General features: G+C 43.3%; 1 protein-coding gene across 1 annotated transcript in view; it reads right to left on the bottom strand.

Annotated features, from left to right (window-relative positions):
- The window catches only part of PRR5L (proline rich 5 like), a 37,714-nt gene extending 23,122 nt beyond the window's left edge, over window positions 1–14,592 (bottom strand). Inside the window, exons 1-4 of the mRNA XM_066551270.1 lie at window positions 14,315–14,592; window positions 12,869–12,949; window positions 9,415–9,463; window positions 548–605 (exon numbers count right to left, since the gene is read on the bottom strand). Coding sequence (XP_066407367.1) covers window positions 548–605; window positions 9,415–9,463; window positions 12,869–12,949; window positions 14,315–14,484 — 358 coding nt within the window. The 5' untranslated portion in view covers window positions 14,485–14,592. The remainder of the gene's footprint in view (window positions 1–547; window positions 606–9,414; window positions 9,464–12,868; window positions 12,950–14,314) is intronic.
- Between the last annotated feature and the right edge of the window lie 752 nt (window positions 14,593–15,344).

Here is a 15,344-nt window from a genome sequence, read left to right as displayed (position 1 = left end):
TCCAGCACTGCCTGGCCACACCACACTTACCTTGGCCCACAGGCTCTGCAGCAGTAGTTTGAACACAGCTCCATGTGTGATCAACTTCTTTCCTGAAGGATTTCATTCTCACCCAAAAGACTGTTCTTTTCTTTAAATTTACACAAAGCTTGATAGTTCAGCTCTCAATGGCATGACAGAGGATCCAAAATTACGCTTACATCGAGCTGCAAATCGCATTGAGAAGTGAAAGGCAGAAGGCAGCTCCAAGCAGTTTCACAACAGGATCCATGTCCAGACCAGAAGTGCCATGAGCCCAGGTTCAGCTGCCACAGGAGAGCCACACTGCTGCTTTTGTGGTGCAGTTATGGCTGGTGGGAGCATCGTGGCTCTGGGGCCATCCAAACAGCCCACCCTCTCTTCAGCCTCACAGGGCTCCCAAGGGGCTGTGTGACACCCCAGGACAGCACCAGACAGGGCTGTTTGCTTTCCAGACAGGCAAATCGTCTCATCTGACCAAACATCAAAGCACAACTCCCTTCCAGAACAGGTTTCCTACTATACTTACCTTCACACAGCTTGACCTTCTCCTCCATAAACAGCAAGCCTTTCGCAAGGAGCTGGTTCTGACAAAGAAAAAGAGAGGCGTGCATTTGCCTTTTATTTATTTATAATGAACATGGAAGAATGCATACTACCCACTTTGCATGCATTAATCTTCAGATTAGTCATGTTGCAGTACCTTTTTCCAGCACTGGGCTCAGTGTGAGTGCTAGGCATTCCTTAACCCCTTCTTGTTCAGCTAGACATGAGAATGCAACAGACACAGCAGTTGAAACATCTCCCAGAAATGGGAAGGGTCACAGGGAGGGAGTCAAGAAAATAAAATGGTTCTTACCATAATGGTGCACCCACATATGCTATAACTCAATTACAGGATGGAGGTAATCAAAGAGTCAAATGCCATGAAAAGGTCCCACTCTCTTCTTCTTTTTGCACTTGCTCATTGCTTGTCTAACTGCACAGCAGGCCAAGTTCAGCTCCCTAACATCTACTTCTCTATTCCTACCTATTGTCTTTCCATGAGGTCATTCTTTTTGTATTGAGAAGCTGGATGATCTCAGTGTGCAGTGTCAAGCTGCAGAAGAACTGGCAGGACCTGGTCTTTCTAGATAAACTTAACTCTCATGGACCAGACAGATCAAGGTATCAATAAGCCTGTTTGCAGTCCATGACATCCAAATACCTGATTAGCTTTTTGTTCCCACTTCCCCAAATGTAAGAATGGTGCAAAAACAACACCTATCTTTTTGTTCTCCCACCAGCACCAGGTGAATCAGTTATTCTGAAAAGCTTTGAGAATGCCAGAGAAAGGCACTGCAATCCCACATAATACAATATTACTGCATCCTAAAAAAGGTACAGAGATCACACTGATAGAGAATATAGGCCTTCTGCCTCTCTGAAAGGATTCAGTATCAGGGTAGCCCACAACAGTCAGAGATGACTCCCCGACTGTTCAGTTTCTGGTTTTTAAGGGGAACCAGGTCAAGGCTGCACTTTTGAACCTTCCATCAGCCATGGAGCAAGGCACATCTCTGTCATTCCCAGTGGACACCACCACAGCCTCCTGATGAGCTGCCATAGTGCATCCTGCCCTGGTGCTCCCACTCTGCATTGCAAGCCTGCCTCTGGAACCACATGCCAGCCTGGCTCAGCCCTGACACAGAGACAGGCATCTCTGGAAGCACCCCAAGCCAAGAGAGCAGCACACCTCTGCATCCTCCCTCCAACAAGAAGCTATCACAAAGCTGGGTATAAAAAGGAGGAGACAATCCTCTGTGACATCCTCAGGATGGGAGATATTTCTCACTTGGGCAATGACAACAGGAATTAGCAATCTGGATAAATATGGTCACATAATGAAAAAAACCTACAACATCTCCAAATGTTAGCAATGAGTGGAAGGTGACAGTTTTATGAAGATCCTCTAGCAGAAACATGGACTTTGGAGGGAAATACTAAGTTGCCAGGCTGTCCATTCAAGTTTTAGATTTATTCAACAGAAATAAATGGCTACACATATCATGTCTGGACAACAACAAAAAAACTTTACAGGAAAAACCAACAGTGTGAAAAAGGAGGGAGAAAGAAATCTGTAATGAAGAAAACCATAAGGGGAAAAAAGCGAAACCCACTTACACTAGAAATATTTTTCTGCTTGAACAATAGATGTTGGAGTGATATGGCACGTTAATCCTGCTTTCAGTTCATCTAAAAAAGTACTGAACTTCTTTATTTTTCAACCTGTAGCTCAAGGCAATTACTTCTCATATACTGCAGGGGAAATTTAGAGCTGGTCTTTAATACTGTATTATTTTAAACTGCTTTGTAATATAAAGGTGTGTATATATACATATATACACACATGAGGATGTGATTCTTGTTTTCTTGTGTTTCTCTCAAGAAATACGAATTCCTTCTTAGATTTCATTTTACATATGTTTCCCACTCTGGATACAATCTTCCAGGTACTTTGCCTCAAAGTTAATATTATTGATATTTTTTGCTTCCAGGGATTGTTTGGGTTTTTTTGCAACTAAGTCAGCAACCAAAGAATACATTTGTACATGCTAGTGGACAGCACAGCTGTACCTATTGCAAAATAGATATATAAATCATTACTCTGTGGTAACAAATTTATAATGCTCCTATGAATGTACTATAGCAATTCCATGTGCTAAAGAGATTGCATAATCTCACTCTAAAGGTTTCCTTAAAGAAGAGATTAGGGCTATATAGTTACTGTAGTTAGTGCAGACTTTTCACTTATCCTCTCAGATTTTTCCTTTTCCTGTGGAAGAGACTTAAAAAAAAAAAAAGTAAAAATCAACCACACTTTATTTCCTTTCTCCCTGTCCTGAAAATATCTGGAAATGTTACTTTTTCCTAATTTTCTGCAAGAAGTCACAGGCTTAGGAATTCATTCAATCCAAATATTAATCCCTCAGAGCAAGCTGGACAGGCAAATTGTCCTTACCAAACCCTACAGGCTCTGCTGACAAATCAATACAAGCTACTCCAGCTGCAGTGGAGCTCTGTTTCAGACCTTGTCTAGATTATAAATCTCATTTTGCTGCCACATCCCTTGCATGCTTGCCAGAAGCATAGAGCTAAGAGGAAAAATAAATCTTCTATTTAAAGCAAGACTAGATAGAGACTCATACCAAGTAAGCTTGAAAGGCACATTTATTTGAAAAAGTTCAGCTGCCACCTTCCATCTCTTTGCAATTACAGCTGAACAGGGATGGGAGCTTGGGGGAGCAGGGATTCCCTTCCCTCCCCAAATGAGCTTTTCCTGGTTCCCCAGGCTGTTCTCCTCACCCTCTGCTGGGACACCACGGGATGCTTAATGCTCATTGTGGGAGGTGCAAACCTGCCTTTACTCTTTGCTACTCTGCTGTGCAGAGAAACAAAGTCCCAACTTCAAAACATGTACATGCAGTTGAGAAATCTGGAGAAAGATCTGTTTTGCAGCAGATAGAAGTGACCTTGTGAAATCTCACAGGCTGACCCCTTTTCTGAGAGCAGAAAACCAAAATAGCTGACTCAGATACACCGGTAAGAAAGGCAGCTAAAAGAAAGCTTTTAAGTAAATTTTTAAATGCCCTAAGTTTCTAAAGGCAGGATTCAAAGTGAAAATAATCACTTTTCATTTGTTCCTCAGTGAAGAGCTTCTCACATGTCTGTATTTGCTACTCTTTAAAGTCATCCTCAAACCATTTGGAATAAAAAAAAAAAAAATTGAAGGCAGTCAGCCACCACCTTATAAAACCCATACAATTCCTTCCTTTTTTCTGGCACAGGTATTTTCCTCTTTGCCTTCCCTGATAGAGAAATTGAGGCAAATGCCTCCATGCACGCCCAATGGAGTAATACCAGCGCCACCATCCTCCCAGGAGGTGAAAGCTGTCCCAGGCACAACAGCTGGGGCTCCTCTCTCAAACCAGCAGAGCCTGCAGTGCCCAGCACCTTCTCCCTCCCTCCCGCTGCAGGATCTGGGCATTCCCTTCCTGTGCACAGCCCCAGTACCCCTGGGCAGAATGGGGTAAATCAGATGCTGCCCATCAGAAGCACTCAGCCAGCACCCTGGGTGTGGTGCCAGCCCCCAGACAGAGCCAACAGGAAGGATTTTGGGGTGACAGCCATGCCACCAGCACAGCTTGCTCTGCTGTGAGTGCTACATGCAAGCAGAAGGCTGGTGGAAAACAGCTGAGTAGCTTTGGCTGCAACTCCACAGAAATCATCAAGGAGGCTCAAGTCATCCCAGGCAACTTCACATCTTGCCTAAATGCCATGTCTGCAGTACAGCAAAGTACAAATTAATCCCCCTGCTAATAACAAATAAGTCATTACCTTTGAGGGAAAAAGGTTTACACAAACATCCATTTAATTATGGATAAATTCTGCTTTCCCTTAATGTCTCCAAGCCAAACATGGCTAGTATGTCTTTTAAAAGCCACCTTCAAATTAACAAATTAATATTAGTTCATCAAACAACATAAGCTTGAAACAGAAGTAAACTGATCCAGAACATACTCAAATTAATTGACCTCATTTTGCTGGGTGGAAAAAAAAAATTTCTACAGAATGCTACAGCGTTTCTTAAATGCACCCTGTTTTATAGGCAGCCGGGGCTTTGTATTCTAGTGCTAAACCACACTTTTACAGGCTCTACAAGCACATAGCCACTGCTTTGTGGATAATCTGATGCAAATTTGAGAGAAAAAGCATCACCCAAACTTACTTGCCAAGTATTTTCTACAAAGTTATTGCCAGCTGCACACAAACACCTAGCTAATTCTTGGCAGTGTTTCACAAAATACAAATTTGTGTGAGCTGCAGCATCTCATATCTAGAGCACCCTCCCACCCCCAGCTTTTTTTCTTTAACAGGAGGGGAAACACTGACAGAAGCAGAGAGATCACTTCGATCCTACACAGGGGAGAAACGGCAAGATAAATATGAAATCATATCCTAAAATGACTCTTCCTAGAGCTGGTTTTGTTCACAACAGATAAAAGAGAAAGCCCACTTGAAGAGATGAAAGTGAGGCAAGGAGGGTAAGAAGGGGAGCAGACCAAGTAGGCAGCACTGCTATGATCCAGACCACAAGGAGGCAGGCAGCAGCTCTGGGAAAACCCCACAGCCAGGGCCCCTGACTTCACCCTGGTTATCCCTGCTCCAGGGGGGATCCTGCTCAGCCAGGCCAGGGCACCCTGACCATGCTCTGAGTGGGAGCAACTTGGCTCCCTTTGGAAGGATTTACACACATCTACAGAATCCTGGGGCCTGAAAGGAGGTGTCCCTGCTGCCACCCAGGACTACTGCTGAGGGATTCCATCCATGATAACAAACTTGGACAGTTGCCATAGAGTGTCTGGAGCTGCTCCATCAAAGCTGCTCTAGAAAGTGCCAGTTGAAGCAGAAATAATTAGCAGACCTGCAAGAACAGAGGTTCCCAGCCAAACAGAGGTTCCCAGACAAATACAATAATAAAGACCAGCTTGACCCAAAAGAGTATTGCAGACACACAGCTGAGCTCTGCAAATCACACAAGTGTGAATTCTGTTCCCTGTGCAGCAGCCGAGCTGCTGTAGCCCCTGGCAGCAGGCACAAGACAGCACTTGGCCAGAGCAAAGCTGGTGCTGCCTGTATCCAGCAGTAACCATCACTGCAATAGCCTACACAATTATTTCCTTGCCTTGCTGTGAAACAGGTAGACAGAGAAACCTGGCATCAAGGAAGGATGCATCACACCCCCTGTATTTTTCTCTTTGGCTAAGCAGCCACATGGCCTTTTCAGCTGTTAGCTAGGCTTCACAAAGCAGCCTTTCAAAGGAGCAAGCAAACATCATGAGAGATGCTGGAGTCATCTCTCCAGGCTGGAGTTCCAGGAAAACATGCAGTGGGGACCTTAAAAAAAGATCTTTATGGTGCCACAAGAGAGGGAGGAGAGCAGGTTTCCCCCTATCACTGCAGCCACCGTGCACAGCTGCGGAGCCTACAGCGAGAGAAACTCTGACCACAGAAAGGTTCCCCAGCACCACTACTGACTGCTCTAAAGGCAGAAGATAAAATCAGTTTTGGTTGGGACCCAGGCTCGCCTCATTGCTGACACCACTTGCTTTTCAGCTATTTATTATCATCTTGCTGCCTGGACTTTGCTTGACACCTCAGCAATGCGTGCTCTCACACACTGCAGCTTCTGCAGCTTCGCACAAACAGAAAGCTGGGTCTAATTCTGAGTCAGGACTTGCCACCTGCGGTGGCTCTCCATTGCAGCAGGCTGGAAATTATGTAACAGCTGCCCTCTGGTTTTGAGACATCAAAGATCTCATTGGATTAGATGAGGAAACACAGTCCACTTGCCATTCCTCACCTACCAGCTCTGCCAGTGCAGGGAGTGGACATCAGGCATCAGTTCTGGGCATTTGACTTTCTGCATTTGCAGCCTATGGGTTCTGGGAGAGGTTACAGTGCCTGGGAAGGACCAGGTCTCTCTGCCTTGGGAGGAGACAGTTTGGAGTTAACAGACACAAATGCATTTCCATTTTGCCCCCCATGAGTTTCAAGATTAACAAGCCTATACAGAGTAAAAAGACACAATTCATCCCTTCCAGAGGTTTTGTTTCAGGCTGTTGCAGAATGAGGCAGATAATGCATCAATTTATCAACACTTGCTGATTTTATATTTAAAATTTATTCTCCACCAACACGAGGGCCAGACAGTAGGAAAATGAAGGCAGCTTATCTGAAAAATCACACAGCTGCACCAGAGAAGTCCCAACTGCCAGTACACCCTGTTTCTCCAAATCCCAGCCTCTTACCTTCCATGGTCATAGGATTTCCACTCTATTGTAGTTCAGCTGACCACCAGCAAAATAACCCAGCAGTGAGAGCAAATGGTGCCCTGCTGTGTGATTGAGCAGAGAGGTAGGTACAAATGCCCCTTTTCAGGAAATTCTAGAATCAGTTCATGGGCAAAGTCAGTCCTGAAAAGCCTGAGCATGAAGCACTGCTTTAAGGTAGATCTGCAGCAAACGCTGCAAACCCCAACTATCTGGCATTTTCCCTCAGGCTTCAATCCAAGGAGAGGGGTTGTATATACAGTAGGATTGCTAAAGCGGCAGATTTATAAACACAACTTTCCTTCAGAATCAAACATCTGCGTTTGCACTGCAGCCCTTATGGGAATTATATTTCTCTTTCAAAGACAAAACAGACTCATTAACTCTGGTATGATGATGGCTTGGTAGCAGAAAAAGACTGCGTAATCTCCAACCATTTCCTAAACATTCCTTTAGCAATTTCAGGAGCTAAAAACTGTTAATTTGCATGAGTGCTGATGAAAAGGACTTGTGAGTAATTAAGTCAAGTTGATCACAAAGGTAGCTTTGTCTCACTATAAAAGCTCTGTTCCATTTTAGTCTTGAATATTCAATGCTTATAAAAAAATGTGCATGTGTGAGTGTATAAAATTTACATAATGTAAAATCCCCAACTCTTACAACAAATGTGATTTTAAAGTTCCTCTTAGTGGCTCCAGTTATAAGTGCCACGGCATAAGAAATGAAAAACGTTCAAGTCAGTTTATCACATCTAAATATTACATGATCCCGTTAGTTCCTCTAATTGCTGCTAGGATATTTAAAACTGCCTGGCTACTCAGAGAGCATATTCTTCAGGGTCCATTTCAATGCAGGGGGACAGAAAACGTGGTTCTTGGAATAGTTTTCAATGAGCTTTAACAGATGTCAGAGGAAGTCATGGCCAAAAGATGCACTTCCACTCTGCTCCGCATCCTGGTGACCCACTCCCAGCACCTCCCCCATGTCAGAGGTGATGACCACAACACGTCAAAGGAAGTAGTTGGAAACATTGGTTTTTTTCTTTCAAGGTTATTTTTCAGCCAAATCAGCAGCTTGATTCAACTCTGCTCATCTTGGTGGCACCAGTACTGCCATAATTCAGCTGGCATCAGCAGTGAAACAGAACCCACAGACAAATGAAATAATGCTGTCAGCCCTTCTTTGGCACATGAACAGTCTTTCCCCACTCCATGGCCCTAGGATATCTGAGGAAAGAGGATTTCTGAGGAAAGACATTCAGGAGGGAGTGGTAACTTTTATCATGGCCATATGCCGTTAGTCTAGAATCAGAAATAAGTCTGCATCTTAGGTCACAGAGGGAAAAATATCACTTCTGACAATAGCCTTTATCTCACAGTTTGTCCCACAGCTTGCCTGCACCAAGGGTTTTACCTCAGGCTAAGTCTGGCAGATGCCAAGTTGCTCCTTTTGACACTGAGCAAAAATACCCCAGAAATTAAATGTGAGTGCTGGTGGCTGCCACCCCACTCAGGGTCTAGGAAACATCCTGCCTTGTGCCGCCAGCAGCTGCCTCTGCAGTAAACAACTTGTGCAGAGAGGGGCTGAGGAAGTGAAACATAACTACCCCTGGGGCAGGAGTTTTCTTCTCACTTGATAGCACAGCAGGGGGATTTTTTAAAGCCATGTAATCTAATAAATCACGTAATCTGATAGGAAACAACACTAGTCTTCTTTTTCCTCTTTCAAGCTGTTAGCACGCACACAGCAGCATCAGCCGCTTCAGAAAGTACAGAATTTTTCTCTCCCTTACTCAAAGGGAAGAAAACCCTCTTGTTTCCAGCAGCCCTTTTTTTTTTTTTTAATAATCAACAAATTAAACTGAACAAATTAAAACATTGAAAGCCATCAGTGCCTTCTAAAAATCAACCAGCAGGCTTTCACGTGGTTACATGTGAACCTCTGTCTATCTGGCCAGTGTCAATAAAACACAGCAACACGTATTCACATTTGTGACTGCTCAAGTCTGTCATGGTTACTTCATCTTGCACATTTTCCTTTTTCAGAAGCTGCATTTGTATTTGTGGGACTAAAAGGCAAACAGCACCCAGGTTGATTTCCTGCTGATAGAAACTTCCTTCTCTTTGCCCCCTCCTGCCTCCAGGCAGTTGTCATTATCTCTCCTCTTTCCCTTTGCTGGCCCCTGTTGCAGAAAACCTTTTGATTTTTCTACACTCAAGAAAAGGCATCCCATCTTCTTTAAAAACTTCAAGTGAATTCCTTGTTGATCTTGGCAGGCTACTAGCAGCATTTCTTAAGTGCAAAGGAAGATTATCCTTAATTCTACACTCACATCAATAAAAATAATTACTCCCAGGGCTACATGGCCCACATTTTCAAAGTCCAGTACCTCCATCATCTTCTTCAGTAAAACAAAAGCAAAACTTGTAGGCTACACACATGTAAAAAGGGATCCTAATTTTGTTATAGGCTAAAAAGCTGAAGGGAGCAAACCTCAAAATAAAGCAAGCAAGTCATGCAATACCTGAAAGTAATCTGTGATGAAGGATCCAAGTTCACTCTTCAGCAGCCGTCTGTAGACAGAAGGAATGGAGCCATGAAGTAGCAGCCACTGCTGGTCATTTCTTACAGCTATACCTGCACTTTACTACCAGGCATACCAAAGATATAGGAATGTATGGGAATGGGTCCTTTTGGACACAGATTTCTCTCACATACGTATTTTACAAAGGCTATTCTCAAATTATAAAGGAATTAAACAGTTTCTCTGAAGTCTTCGATATTATAAACCATACACCTAGAACAAGCGAAAAAAGAAATTACCTCCCTGAATGAACAGAAAGCTGGGAAGAAAATCTGGAGTTATTTAGATTGAAATCCATTATTTTTTCTGCTTTCTTGTTTAAACAAAGATGCCTTTCATGTCATTGAAGATAGCATATCTCCCTAATATTGTACTTCCTTTTCTTTTGGAAGTAGAAGGAGAGGAGAAATGAAACAGAAGCTGCACCCACATTTTAACTGCCACATTTCAAACAATAAAAAACAAGGCATATTTTCCAAGGAAGAAATTCTAGAAACTTAACAAGAGGTGTTTTAAATACATACAGGCAAAAACCACTCTAAAGAAGTCTTTCTGATGAAAACTGTTGGCTTTTAAATTAGGCTGTGATAAAAGTTTTAAATTCTAATACATATTTGTGGTTTTTAAAAAAATTATATAAAAATCAGGATTGTTTTACATCAGAGGCAGCATCAAAAAAACAACTCAGGATATTCAGTGCATTTTCACTTTAAGCTTTCAGTGATTGAGAATAAATTCTGTAGCAGTAAATTCTGCCTAAAATTTAAAGGTTGCCCAACACTTTCCATTGCCAAACACTGCAATTTCTTTTCTGTTCTAAGAGTTTTGCTTTTTACCAATGTAAAGTACAGTCAAGAGTTCTTGAAAACAGCATTTGAATCAGCAACCATCCAGTTCTTAGGCTGGGTTTTTACCACCAAACTATGCCACTTTACCTCATCTCTGTTCAAAGTCAAATTTGACAGCCTTCCTCTCTAACCACTTTACAATGCTTCTGCATTTATTTGCATGCCAACATGCCTTTACTCTTTCTCCCTCTGAGTGCTTGTATTCACCCACCCAAATCAAAGCCCATGTCTATATCTATGAGATCAATAAATCAGGTAAGTCTTTGGGGACTGATTTGTCAGAAGCTTTTCCACTGGCTTCAGCCAATCCAGCAGGCTCTCCACCTGACTTGACAAGCCCAGCAGGATTTGGCTTCATGCAGGTAAGATCAGCAACCAGACACTTGCACCTTAGAAAAAAATCAAGGGAGGGGTCTCTTCCTAAGCATGGCCAGGTCATCTCCCACTTACAGAAATTCCATTTGCCAAAGGCATTTATTACATTTCCTCTTGCGATGACAACTGACTTTCAGAGCAGGTTAAAAAAAATGAAAATTAGCCAGTGAAATGGTATCAAATCACAGCAAGATAAAATCTAGGTGGCAGCAATCCAGAACAAAATGTTACCACCTGCTCATCTCCTGGTCCTGTCATTACCATACTCCTTTAAAACTGTCCCGTGTTTCCCCTCTGCCAAATGATGAAGCATTGTGCAGAACCTGAGAGCCTCTTACTGCATTTGCAAACTACAAGCCAGGAGCTGAGTGGAGAGCTACAAACAAGGGCAAGGGAAATGCACCAGCTCAACTTCATGGCCCACAAGAGTTGTCTGTCTCAGAGGTCTGGCTTTTCTCCAGTGTCAAGCTAGGGATTCACCTTGTGCACAGAGCTCACCCTGTGCTGGGAGCTCCATCCAGAACCACAGGTGTGAGGCTGCAGGTGTTCATGCAGACACATGCAGAGGCCTGTCCTTTGCTCCTTAGATGGGCATTAATGTGGATGTGAAATGGTCTATTTAAAGAGTGACATTTGGAGATGTAACCAATGCTCAGGGCACCTGCAGGAACATTAATCATGTAATTCAAGGTGAGTGCTTCCAAGTACAGCCTGGCAGTGCATGTCTGTAGAAAAGGGCATTTCCCCTCCCACCATGAGCACTGCCCTCAAAGCATACATAGTTCATAAAGAATTTCCTGTTCTTTGCCTGGTTTTCACCACTCTGCATTCACTTCAGCAACCAGCATGAAGAGAGCATGGTCCAGCCCCTGGGGCCAAGCCCAGGCCCCACAGCAGTTCTGCCCAGTTCTGCCTCCCTGGAAGGGTGGGAAGGAGCACCTGCTTGCCCTTCAGGGGAAAAGCAGGATACTGCCACTGCCATGGGCAACAGGCGAGTCACAAAGCCCAAAGCCACTCCCCAAGTCTGCTAACAAGCTGGGGCTTTAGGTATTTCCCAAGCCTTATGACATCTGGTTTTATTTTCTTGTCCGCAAATACTCATCCCGTGGAGAATTAAGACTGCTCCAAGTGCTTAAACCTAACTTGAAGACTTCTGACCTGAACACACTAAAATATCATTAAAGTGCAAGATGCTGCCCTTGCTCAACTCTCAAAAGGAATTATATTAAACTTTTTGGGTTTGGGACTAGACCAAATTGGACAGAGTCTCCTGCCCTGATAGCAGCATTTATTTTGAAAGTGGGGAAAGGGGTAATTTAGACTGCTGTTTAGTACATACTTAGCTCAAACTGTCATTTGAATCTTTTGGAGCTCAAAAAAACAATGCAATAGGAATGAGGGAAAGGCATACAAAAGAAGTAGAGACACATGTGACAGCACTCTTAATGAATTAATATGGATACACTGGTAAATAGAGAAGGAGGAACCTACATCCATTAGCCCTGACAATACTTCTCTCAGCAGCACTTGGAAACCAAGGCAAGAATAAATAGTTCTTTATATACTCCACAGTCCTATCTATTGCTAATCAAACTTTCCAACTAATCAGAATGAAACCACAGATAATCATGAAACCTGCTTTTAAAAGAAAACGATACTTTTAACCATCACTAGCATCAGCGACAAAAAATGTTAGCTAGGCTTTTAGTTGTTTTTATCTTTACTGTTCATATTTTCAGGTTTTGCTCTGCAATTATCATGTGAAGATTAAGCTTTTAAACAAAATGCTGTGGTTTGCTTTAAACACTCCACAGTTCTGAGAAGTTTGGTTTAAGAAAAGAGATGCCAATATTATTACGTATAAAACACATTCAAAAGAGGCATAGCTCCTAGGAGGGAACAAAATCCTTACAATCCAAGCCAATACACAACCTGTCCTTATCAAAGCTACACAAGTTGGAGAAAAATTATCCAAATTATCCCATGCCATTCATGTCACTCGATAGCAAGAAAGAAGTAACTTAGCCAGAAATCCCAAAGCTGTGCTTAAATTTGCTTTCATCCCTTCTCCTCCCACCAATACCTTTACATGTGGTTCTGAAGGCAACAGATCCCAGCAAACACCAAACAAGCAGCAACAAAATCCATTTTCGTGCATTTCAGTGACCTACCTGATATTTTCATTGAGGGTGTAAAGTTCATTGTTCTGCAAGCCTCCTCCTTTGAACACATTTATCACTGCTGTTTGTACGCTGCCAAAAAAAAAGAAATGAGACAGGACAACATCCATGAATAACAGTGTGATTTACCACAGAGCACACCATGAGCAAGGCACCAAAAGCAGAGAGATTACAACCAGGTGGAGATAATTGCCCTTAAATAGTTCCACTTTTTCTCACCTTGAAATTGTTACTTTTAATTACGTACATCGCCCCTGGGAGACAGAGCAGAACCAACCTCAAGTTCTGCATAGGGGTAAGCAAGGGAAAGCTGTCACATGGGTCCTGCTCATGCCAGATGTCTCTTGAACACAACAGTTTGGGGGATCTTTGCTCGGTGCTGCAGGCTAGTTGCTATGAGGAGACATAGGTTTTTTGGTAATATCTGCCAAACACATCACACTGCGTTATCCAGTGATCCTCCCATGAGCCACGCACTCTGCAGCATCTGGCAAGACCCTGGCCGTGCTGGAAGATGTTCTGCAGCCAGCATCACCTCAGTCAGATCCGAGTTTGAGCACTGTTAATGCTTGTAAGATGCTGTTGGAGTATCTTCTAATTCTCTCACCAGCACAGAGGAAGCCATAAAGTGACAGCAGACAAGAAGGTTTAGCGGTGCTAAATCTTGCCATGGCTAACAAGGGCATATGTCATTTCCTAAGCAGACATTCCCTTCTGCGGGCCAGTTATGGCATCTGCATGCTTCACAGACCTCAGCTCACCATCATGGCACAAAACTGCAGTGTTTTTGCCAGGCTACTTTTGTGTGACATTGGTAAACTGAGCTAGGTCAGCAAGCAAGAACAGTTTGCAGAGCACAGAGCTGGTGCCATATGGCAGAAGGGATGGTGGGAACACCCACTTCTGGTAGCAGCAGACCATTACAGCAGATCAAGACACAGGACATCTCACTCTTCACCTTTCACACTGTTTTTTCAGTTGCTATTCCTGCATGACACACACAGCAGACAAGATTTAGCTATCAGTAAGAAATGCTGATTGAAGCCACAACCTTAGTACTTGACTGTGATAAAAGCTTCATAATATGCAAATACATGCCTTTGTGAATTAATAAACTGGCATTTATTACAGTACTAGGATTGTGTTTTCCTAAATGGTACTTAAAAGATGCAAGTGTTTACAAAAAGCAATTTTGCTTTTCAAGACAGTACGGCTGAAAAACATTGTCCAAAACCAACTGAGCACTAGCAGGTCTAAATTTTTCAACTCCACAGATGCTTTCAATGCCAGCAAAGCCTGGACATGCCAAAAATTTGTGCATGCTTATAAACAGATGAGCTTAGTCTTAAATGGTGTGAAGCACAAGCGTAAGATACACATAACCCTCGCTGAGGAGCTGCTGCAGGGCAAGAGCTCAGGCAGGTGGGTCCTGCTGACCTGTTCCAGGCAGAGTTGGAGCTGAGCTGCATGGCCTGCCGGGCTGCCTGGAAGCGAGGCAGATCGCTGAGGACGGGGGAGCTCATGAAGCGAGGCCGGGGCCTTCTGAACGAGCCCATCTTGTGGAGCTGGAGCGCAAAGGACAGAGCTACGGTGAACCCTCCTTTCATAGGGTCAGGTGCAGCAGAGCAGGACCATCAGAAAGGCTCTTGTCTCCAAGGTTCAAGCATCAATCTCAGCAATGTCCATGAGTCTTCAAGCCCAAGGACTCAGCCAAAACCAAAGGGTCAGCCCTGGACTAGCAATTCCCCACCGTGCTGGGCTGTGACATGCGCTGCATGATGAAGGAACTGAAGCAGTCCTGCAACAAAAAGAGAAAAGAAAAGAGTAAGGAACAAAAGGGAGGGATGAAAATATCCTGTGCCATTAACAGCAGCTTGGGAAGACTCTGGAATTCCAGAGTTCTTCAACAGCCCTATTTCCCATCTTGCCCCTTAAATGATGACCCAACAGAGCCAGTCAGAAATGCAAGCATGGTCTCTCTTTTGGCTTCAATTAGCAGAGCTGCAAGATGCCTCAACTCTTCTGCCAGAGGCACTTACAAATACCTTTAAATACAGTTAGTCACTCAGCTTGTATATAAAATAGTAGAACTGGAGAAAGAGAAAACTATTCCACTAGAGAGGTACAAAAGAGGAACAACAGAAAAAAAGACAAATAGACTAACACAGTGCTTTTTTTTTGAGAAGTGTTGTGCAAGGGAATAAACCCACTTGCTATCAGTTCACTACAAGAAGAACGTAATAAGGAGCTTCTTCAAAAGAGTTCTAACATGCAGATATTTTGAGCATAAGCAGGGCTTTTATGTTTCTGGTTTTTCTACAGCATGAGAAGTAATTGCTAGGCCAATTACGAAATGCCCGTATTTTCCACTCTGATCACCATCTCCGTGTAGATGACTGTGTAGCCCCAAGTAAACCACAGAAATAGAAGAAGCGAGCTTGAATAAAAGCCACAAAAAAACTTTGGC

The sequence above is a fragment of the Molothrus aeneus genome, chromosome 6 (assembly GCF_037042795.1).
Source record: "Molothrus aeneus isolate 106 chromosome 6, BPBGC_Maene_1.0, whole genome shotgun sequence".
Taxonomy (NCBI): domain Eukaryota; kingdom Metazoa; phylum Chordata; class Aves; order Passeriformes; family Icteridae; genus Molothrus; species Molothrus aeneus.
Note: the sequence above shows the minus strand (reverse complement) of the source record. Positions and strands in the feature narration are given on the sequence as shown.